At 43.8% G+C, this 9,448-nt stretch overlaps 1 protein-coding gene across 1 annotated transcript; it reads left to right on the plus strand.

Annotated features, from left to right (window-relative positions):
* Positions 1-3,809: 3,809 nt before the first annotated feature.
* LOC107549176 (T-complex protein 1 subunit alpha-like) lies at positions 3,810-8,739 on the plus strand. The gene is made up of 7 exons (XM_016230168.1): positions 3,810-4,145; positions 6,164-6,249; positions 7,118-7,246; positions 7,530-7,627; positions 7,720-7,830; positions 8,344-8,525; positions 8,609-8,739. Exons 1-7 carry the CDS (start codon positions 4,073-4,075, stop codon positions 8,737-8,739), a joined length of 810 nt encoding a protein of 269 aa, XP_016085654.1. The 5' UTR covers positions 3,810-4,072.
* The last annotated feature ends 709 nt before the right edge of the window (positions 8,740-9,448 follow it).

Raw genomic sequence — 9,448 nt, forward strand, 5'->3', positions numbered from 1 at the left:
CGCCGTGTTTTGATTTTGAAACGTGCAGTGCTCATGTTTATTCAACGAAGTCAAACGCCACAAATACATCAGTGTATGGGAAACTGGTAATGTATATCGAAATATCGGAAATGTGTTTAAAAATCATATCACCATTATTGAAAAAAAATTATATCGCGATACATATTGATATTGAATTATTGTCCAGCCCTACACCACATCCAGACATTCCATACAATATACGATTCACCAAATGTTGGAAAGTAGCAGGGGCATTTTGGACCCCAAAAGGCATTACCGTATACTGAAGGAAGGCATCAGGGGTAATGAATGCAGATAACTCTTTTGCTCGGGCAGTTAAAGGCACCTGCCAAAACCCCTTCAGAAGGTCAGACTTACTCACATATTGGGCAGAGCCAACATGATCGACACAGTCGTCAATACTTCAATGGGGATCAACGGGTTGAAGGTCCAAATTGCAGTTTCAATGCAGTTTCAAAGGGCTCTACACGATCCCAGCCGAGGAATATGAATATGTAGTCACTTTGGAAAGGGTATATTGGATTCTGGGGGCACATATTTATTTTGATAGCATTTCCGACGTTGCACGACACTATTTTACGCCAACGCCAAACTAGCTTGCTGCTAATACAGGGCTACTGCCTGTGCACTCTGTAGCTGGCTGTATTTAAATGTTTTAATAATGGATTAAATTTAACAGCAGTGATAAACAGCTCCAAGGTTTAGTGCAAACACGATCGTTACCTGTCTGTCACCAATGAAGGCAGGTCAGGAGACGGTAGAGGCTTGTGTGTGGATGCAGAATTAATTCAAACCTGGGGAGATCTTTCATTGAAAAGAAGCTGCTCTTTGGGCTTGGCCTGTGAGAGGTTAAACTTAAATGCTGCTGGGTAGTGGTGCATGAAACACTAAAACAGTAGAAGCAAATGTGCCGAGGCTTCGAAACAATTCGACACCGGTCTCTACGGTGACACCTAGCGGTCACTTCCAAGTATACGCGAATTGACGAATTATAACGTAAATATTGTGCTCATCACAACCATAGACTGTATAAAAACATGGACGTAGTGTCCGTGACGTCACCCGTAGGTTTCCGAAGAGCGCTTTTGAAGCTCAAAGTGGGCGGAGCCAGCCGTCGCCATCTTGGCAGCACGTCACCGCGCGTCACTCCCGGATAATCAAAAATGGGCAAAGAGGCGGGAGCTGGTTGCTGAAGCCACGCCCACCTAGCTCGACGCCGGTGACCGCAGCGGCGATCCACCTCAAGTGGCCACGCCCTTAATTATGCAGAACTTTAAGACTTATTATAATTTAAACGGATGAGTTATAAAAAAAATTCACCCCCCTCTCAGTTGTCATGAAGGGCAAAATTAGCTATATATACCAAAAAAAAATTTTTGTACCAGGCTGCAAACATGTTTTTTTCTGCTGTAAAGTTGGGCATTTTAACATGCGGAGTCTATGGGACTGACTCTATTTTGCAACCGGCCAGTCAATGAATTACAGTTTAAGTCACTTCCGTGTTGGCTTCACGAGAGAGGTTGCCGCTTGCTCATTACCCATCTAGGTTGGGGGAGTGGTTAGCGTGCGCGACTTTTAATTAATTATAATGAATCTATAGAAACTACGGCTCCAAGGCACTTGGTGAAAAAAGAATTACATGAATAAAAGGCCTCTAACACTAGCTTGCTCTATTCTATCTGTTTTCTTCTATTATGTTGTTTAAAAAGCCTTGCTGCGTGTACTGCGTCAGGCTAACCGAGGCTAGTTATAGCACTCCTATAGCATTGCTCTCTTGTTGTTTAGATCGTTTCCGTTGTCCTCGTTGGTTCGTGGCTTTGGATGAAAGCATCTGCTGAATGTCTAAATGTTAACGCTTATGACATCAAGCCTGGCGTTTTTAACATATAAAGGTTTTTATTTAAATATATTAATTGTTCTGCTGCGTTAACTCTACTTTTATACTTTGCGGGAGTTAGGTGAAGCTAAGTCGGTGACTTCTCTTATAACACTGCATTTGTTTCGAGGCGAACTCTAGAACATAGTTCAAGCCCAGCGTGAGACATGTTGAAGATTAGCAGACGGGCTGTGGATTCATTACAGACGAGCCGTTTCCTCTAAAACGCTGTTTATTCAGCGAAGCCTCTCCATTGACAGCCGTTCAAAGCAAAAGAACGGCTCCGGTCTCCTTCCGCTACTGAGACCGGAAGCGTTAGCTTTAGCCGTTGCGCTTGTTCGACCGGTTTAAACAGCCGCCGCTGCGCCGCCAGACCGCTAGAGGTCCCGCAGTCGCAGAGAAAACCATCGAAGGAAGTACCGCATTCACACAGGGACTTGTAGTTTTCATAGCTCTATCAGTCTGTGGGTTAGCGCGTTGTTTTAGAGCGCTTTATACACACACACACACGAGCGGAGTCGAGTCTTTGGATCGGTTTAGTGGCTCGTGTGAGTGTTTGAGTGAGAGCTAAAAGCGCTGTTCTGGATCGATCTGGAACCTTCCACACGCGCCCCTCCCGCGCTCACGCTACCCATAAGCCACCGCGCGCGCCTCCATTCTTCTCTCCATCCAACATGTCCATGACAGAGGGTCCGTTAACCGTGCTCGGCCAGAGGACGACCGGCGAGTCCGTGAGGACTCAGAACGGTGAGTCGGGAAGCGCTCGTGCTTCCCCGCAATGAGGCGCGGTGACCGGGCCGCACGCGCCGCACGCGCCGGTGTTTGAGCGGAGGAGCGGCCGGGGTCTCGAGCAGCACGTGCGGCTCACAGGAACCGGGTGTAACCCTTGCTTTACATCAACATACTGCTTCTAAAAACCCTCGTGCGCCACGATACAGTCACGCGGAAGAAAGCTGTCTGATGAATGCGCGCGTAACGTTAAATGCTCGTATAGCACGGTGACGGTAACGGAGGACTTCTGCTTCTGCGTGATGCTACATGCACACGACGGGTTAGCTGCCCAGGAGCATTCACAAATAACCCGTTCATCGCGCTGAAAATCCTCAGACGGAGGGTAAGTTAGTGGAATGGAGAGAAAGGTTTAGTTTAGTTTAGTTCGACGGTAAGAAGTTTAATTTATTTAGACCGCACGCTTTTAAGACGCAGTGTTAACTGTCAAACACGTCCAGCTAGTGAGTCTTTACATAGAAAACTAGAGCAGTGGAACGCAAACGCGTTACTAACACTAGCTTGCTCTATTCTATCTGTTTTCTTCTATTATGTTGTTTAAAAAGCCTTGCTGCGTGTACTGCGTCAGGCTAACCGAGGCTAGTTATAGCACTCCTATAGCATTGCTCTCTTGTTGTTTAGATCGTTTCCGTTGTCCTCGTTGGTTCGTGGCTTTGGATGAAAGCATCTGCTGAATGTCTAAATGTTAACGCTTATGACATCAAGCCTGGCGTTTTTAACATATAAAGGTTTTTATTTAAATATATTAATTGTTCTGCTGCGTTAACTCTACTTTTATACTTTGCGGGAGTTAGGTGAAGCTAAGTCGGTGACTTCTCTTATAACACTGCATTTGTTTCGAGGCGAACTCTAGAACATAGTTCAAGCCCAGCGTGAGACATGTTGAAGATTAGCAGACGGGCTGTGGATTCATTACAGACGAGCCGTTTCCTCTAAAACGCTGTTTATTCAGCGAAGCCTCTCCATTGACAGCCGTTCAAAGCAAAAGAACGGCTCCGGTCTCCTTCCGCTACTGAGACCGGAAGCGTTAGCTTTAGCCGTTGCGCTTGTTCGACCGGTTTAAACAGCCGCCGCTGCGCCGCCAGACCGCTAGAGGTCCCGCAGTCGCAGAGAAAACCATCGAAGGAAGTACCGCATTCACACAGGGACTTGTAGTTTTCATAGCTCTATCAGTCTGTGGGTTAGCGCGTTGTTTTAGAGCGCTTTATACACACACACACACGAGCGGAGTCGAGTCTTTGGATCGGTTTAGTGGCTCGTGTGAGTGTTTGAGTGAGAGCTAAAAGCGCTGTTCTGGATCGATCTGGAACCTTCCACACGCGCCCCTCCCGCGCTCACGCTACCCATAAGCCACCGCGCGCGCCTCCATTCTTCTCTCCATCCAACATGTCCATGACAGAGGGTCCGTTAACCGTGCTCGGCCAGAGGACGACCGGCGAGTCCGTGAGGACTCAGAACGGTGAGTCGGGAAGCGCTCGTGCTTCCCCGCAATGAGGCGCGGTGACCGGGCCGCACGCGCCGCACGCGCCGGTGTTTGAGCGGAGGAGCGGCCGGGGTCTCGAGCAGCACGTGCGGCTCACAGGAACCGGGTGTAACCCTTGCTTTACATCAACATACTGCTTCTAAAAACCCTCGTGCGCCACGATACAGTCACGCGGAAGAAAGCTGTCTGATGAATGCGCGCGTAACGTTAAATGCTCGTATAGCACGGTGACGGTAACGGAGGACTTCTGCTTCTGCGTGATGCTACATGCACACGACGGGTTAGCTGCCCAGGAGCATTCACAAATAACCCGTTCATCGCGCTGAAAATCCTCAGACGGAGGGTAAGTTAGTGGAATGGAGAGAAAGGTTTAGTTTAGTTTAGTTCGACGGTAAGAAGTTTAATTTATTTAGACCGCACGCTTTTAAGACGCAGTGTTAACGGTCAAACACGTCCAGCTAGTGAGTCTTTACATAGAAAACTAGAGCAGTGGAACGCAAACGCGTTAAAATACTGTATTTATCTATCTAGCATCTGACTCTTTCTAGCTATGTATATGTTAGGGGTGTGACACGAGATCTCGCGAGATCTGATGTGTCTCGCGAGAACGTGAAGCTGTCCTCGCGCAGAGCTTTGTGCGTGACGCTGGCTCGGCCACAAGCGGTGGCATGTGAGATGTGCTGTGTTCACATCAGGCAAGGGGCCGCATGGTAAGCGGGAAGATTACGCGGTGTGTCTTCATCCTGTCGAAAGACAGAATTCACCGTTTAATGCGGAATGTCACGGAATGTGGAAAGAATTACTCAAAAGCAGGTCATTACAGTTAAACCAAATCACGATATGGACTAGTATCTGTAAATGTTAAGCCGCAAAAGTCGCTTTAAATATGAATCCCGCATGTTCTACATATTAAGACTGCTGTTGGAAATGGCAAATGTAAATTATATAATTGAATTTTACTTTTGCACCAAACTTTGCACGTATTGGTAATGGAAAATTTAAATACAGAAATACAATGCCATTTTGCATATTGCATTTTAAATTAAAGTTCGCTACCTATATGCTTCCATAGTATGCGACTCAACAAGTTAACACAGTGTTAATCGCGAAACGCTGCAAAAGACGCGAGCGCAATGATCAAACCCAACGGTAAGAAGTTTAATTTATTTAGACCGCACGCTTTTAAGACGCAGTGTTAACTGTCAAACACGTCCAGCTAGTGAGTCTTTACATAGAAAACTAGAGCAGTGGAACGCAAACGCGTTAAAATACTGTATTTATCTATCTAGCATCTGACTATTTCTAGCTATGTATATGTTAGGGGTGTGACACGAGATCTCGCGAGATCTGATGTGTCTCGCGAGAACGTGAAGCTGTCCTCGCGCAGAGCTTTGTGCGTGACACTGGCTCGGCCACAAGCGGTGGCATGTGAGATGTGCTGTGTTCACATCAGGCAAGGGGCCGCATGGTGCGCGGGAAGATTACGCGGTGTGTCTTCATCCAGTCGAAAGACAGAATTCACCGTTTAATGCGGAATGTCACGGAATGTGGAAAGAATTGCTCAAAAGCAGGTCATTACAGTTAAACCAAATCACGATATGGACTAGTATCTGTAAATGTTAAGCCGCAAAAGTCGCTTTAAATATGAATCCCGCATGTTCTACATATTAAGACTGCTGTTGGAAATGGCAAATGTAAATTATATAATTGAATTTTACTTTTGCACCAAACTTTGCACGTATTGGTAATGGAAAATTTAAATACAGAAATACAATGCCATTTTGCATATTGCATTTTAAATTAAAGTTCGCTACCTATATGCTTCCATAGTATGCGACTCAACAAGTTAACACAGTGTTAATCGCGAAACGCTGCAAAAGACGCGAGCGCAATGATCAAACCCATCCGTGTAGTGCGGATAACTTTGGTATACAAAATCTTGCCGAGCAGAAAAGAGTGAAACATTCAAATTCATTGTATTTGTTGCTTTGCAGTCATGGCCGCTGCATCCATTGCTAACATCGTGAAGAGCTCTCTGGGTCCCGTCGGCCTGGACAAGATGTTAGTGGACGACATCGGAGTAAGTGCAGACATTTCCCTCCGGTCAGAGTAACCCGTGGTGTTCAGGTCTTGTATACTTGAAGGGATAGTTCACCCAAAAATGAACATTCTGTCATTAATTACTCACCCTCGTGTGTCGTTCCAAACCCGTAAGACCTCCGTTCATCTTCGGAACACAAATTAAGATATTTTTGATGAAATCCGAGATCTCTCTGACGCTCCCATAGACAGCAAGGATCCTTACACGATCAATGCTCAGAAACGTAGCAAGGAGATCGGTAAAATAATCCATGTGACATCAGGGGTTCAACCGTAATATTACGAAGCTACGAGAATACTTTTTGTGCGCAAAAGAAAACACAAATAATGACTTTATTCAACAATTCTTCTCCGCGTCACACTATAGCGCCATTTTGGAATTTACGCTGTTTACGTCCAGCTGATACTCTCCAAAATGGCGCTATAGTGTGACACAGAGGAGACTAATTGTTGAATAAAGTCGTTAGTTTTTGTTTTTTTTCTTTGCGCACAAAAAGTATTCTCGTAGCTTCGTAATATTACGGTTGAACCCCTGATGTCACATGGATTATTTTACCGATGTCCTTGCTACGTTTCTGAGCATTGATCGTGTAAGGATCCTTGCTGTCTACGGGAGGGTCAGAGAGATCTCGGATTTCATCAAAAATATCTTAATTTGTGTTCCGAAGATGAACGGAGGTCTTACGGGTTTGGAACGACATGACGGTGAGTAATTAATGACAGAATTTTCATTTTTGGGTGAACTATCCCTGTTGTGTCTAATAGGAGACATTAGAATTGTTTGTAGATAATGCAGTGTAGATGTTCCTATTGGGTTTGTTTTCTCATGCTTAGGATCTGTGTTTCAGGACGTGACCATCACCAATGATGGAGCCACCATCCTGAAGCTGCTGGAGGTGGAGCACCCGGCGGCTAAGGTCCTCTGTGAGCTAGCAGAGCTGCAGGATAAGGAGGTTGGAGATGGCACAACATCAGTGGTGAGACATTTGCTGCTTTGGATAGACGTTTCTGTTAAAAAACATTTCCTGTTATAGTGCCATCCATACAGTATCAGTATGTGTGGCTATGCTAACAGGATACAGAAACCGCCTGTCGTAAACTACGGGACTTGCAGGTTTTTTTCTGCAGCTTCCACATCCTGACAGTACAATAGACAGTGTTGATTGAATATCAGTTAAAGTGAGAACCGCTCATCTGTGTGTGTGTGTGTGTGTGTGTGTGTGTGTGTGTGTGTGTGTGTGTGTGTGTGTGTGTGTGAAGGTGATCATCGCTGCTGAGCTGCTGAAGAGTGCCGATGAGCTCGTCAAACAGAAGATCCACCCCACCTCCATCATCAGTGGATACAGACTGGCCTGCAAGTAAGAGTCACTTCCTGTGCCAACAGGAAGTCTGGTGTGTTTAAGCATGATTGACATTAAAATGAAACGGCCTAATTTGCTGTGGTTCACAGGGAGGCAGTCAGATACATCAGTGAGAACCTGACCATCAGCACTGATGATTTGGGCAGAGAGTGTCTCATCAATGCTGCCAAGACTTCCATGTCCTCTAAGATCATTGGAGTGTATCCTCTGCTTTGTGCTGTTTCATGCTAGTGTGTGTGTGTGTGTGTGTGTGTGTGTGTGTGTGTATATGTTTATTATACACACATACATGCATACATACACAAAATGCTATATAATGTATATAATATTATTACCTATATAAACATTATTCAAATTTATATTATTTAAAATTGTATTAATTTTAATATATATATGTATGTATGTGTGTGTGTGTGTGTGTGTGTGTGTGCAGGCTCTATATACAAATTCTGCTTTTCTACTGCTTATTAGAGATTCTGCTTATTATTAAAAGTATTTTATAGTATATATTATTTTCTATATAATATTTTGCATTTAAATGCGTCTAAAATCATGTCACAACATCCAAAAAAAAAAAGTTAAGTGATTGTAGTATTCAATAAGGCTGCATAAAGAGTCTGTTTAATTTCAGAGATTTAAACTGCATTAACAGAGTTTTGCAGACGTTGGCTAATCATTTGAAGTGAAAGTGTTGTTCCTTGACGTTCTGTCAGTGATTCAGATTTTTTTGCTAATATGGTGGTGGACGCTGCCCTGGCTGTGAAGTTTGTTGATGGGAAAGGTGTTGCTCGCTATCCCATCAACTCTGTGAATGTGCTGAAGGCTCACGGACGCAGCCAGAAAGAGAGTTTCCTCGTCAACGGATACGCACTTAACTGCACTGTCGGATCACAAGGTCTGTCCATGCGCATGCTTGTTTTTCACATTGCACAGTGTATGTTCGTATGCGTGTTTGTAACTGTTGTTTGTATTGTTTAGGAATGGTGAAGCGTGTGTCCAATGCCAAGATAGCCTGTCTGGACTTCAGCCTGCAGAAAACTAAGATGAAGCTGGGTGTTCAGGTGCTCATCAGCGATCCGGAGAAACTGGACCAAATCAGACAGAGGTGAGGTCATGTTACACACACAAAGAAATGTCCCATTTACATTGCTGCCACACATCTGTGGTGTGTGTAGTTATACGCGTGGGATAAAGCATTGTCTACCCAGAGCCTCTCTTACACGCAGATGCACGTGTCTGTGTTTTACCTTTGGGCTGTACAACATGTATCTTTATGTATACTACCAAAAGTTTGGGCTCAGTAGGATTTTTTTATTTTTGAGTAGAAGAAATAAATGTTTATTCAGAATGGTTTAAATTAAGTCACAGTAAAGACATTTATAATGTTACAAAAATATTTTATTTTTATAATATTTGCTGTTCATCAACGAATCCTAAAAATATGAAGCAGCACAACTGTTTTCAACATTGATAATAATCAGGAATGTTTCTTGAGCAGCAAATCAGCATATTAGACTGATTTCTGAAGGATCGCGTGACACTGAAGACTGGAGTAATGATGCTGAAAACTGAAAAAAGTTATTTTAAATTGTAGTGTTTTTGTTTTTTTGGGACCAAAGTTTGACTTACTGAAGCAAAATACAAGTAAACGGAACTAAAATATAAAAAAAACTTTAATTAATTTTATTGCAGCTAGTTGCCAAGGCTAAAACTTCATTTGAACTATAATTTAAACTTTATAGTTCAAATAAAATTTAACCAAAATTGAAAAGGAAATTTAAAATAAAAACTATAGATACATTGAAAATTACTACTAAA

Source organism: Sinocyclocheilus grahami, unplaced genomic scaffold (assembly GCF_001515645.1).
Source record: "Sinocyclocheilus grahami isolate Dianchi unplaced genomic scaffold, SAMN03320097.WGS_v1.1 scaffold364.1, whole genome shotgun sequence".
Taxonomy (NCBI): Eukaryota; Metazoa; Chordata; class Actinopteri; order Cypriniformes; family Cyprinidae; genus Sinocyclocheilus; species Sinocyclocheilus grahami.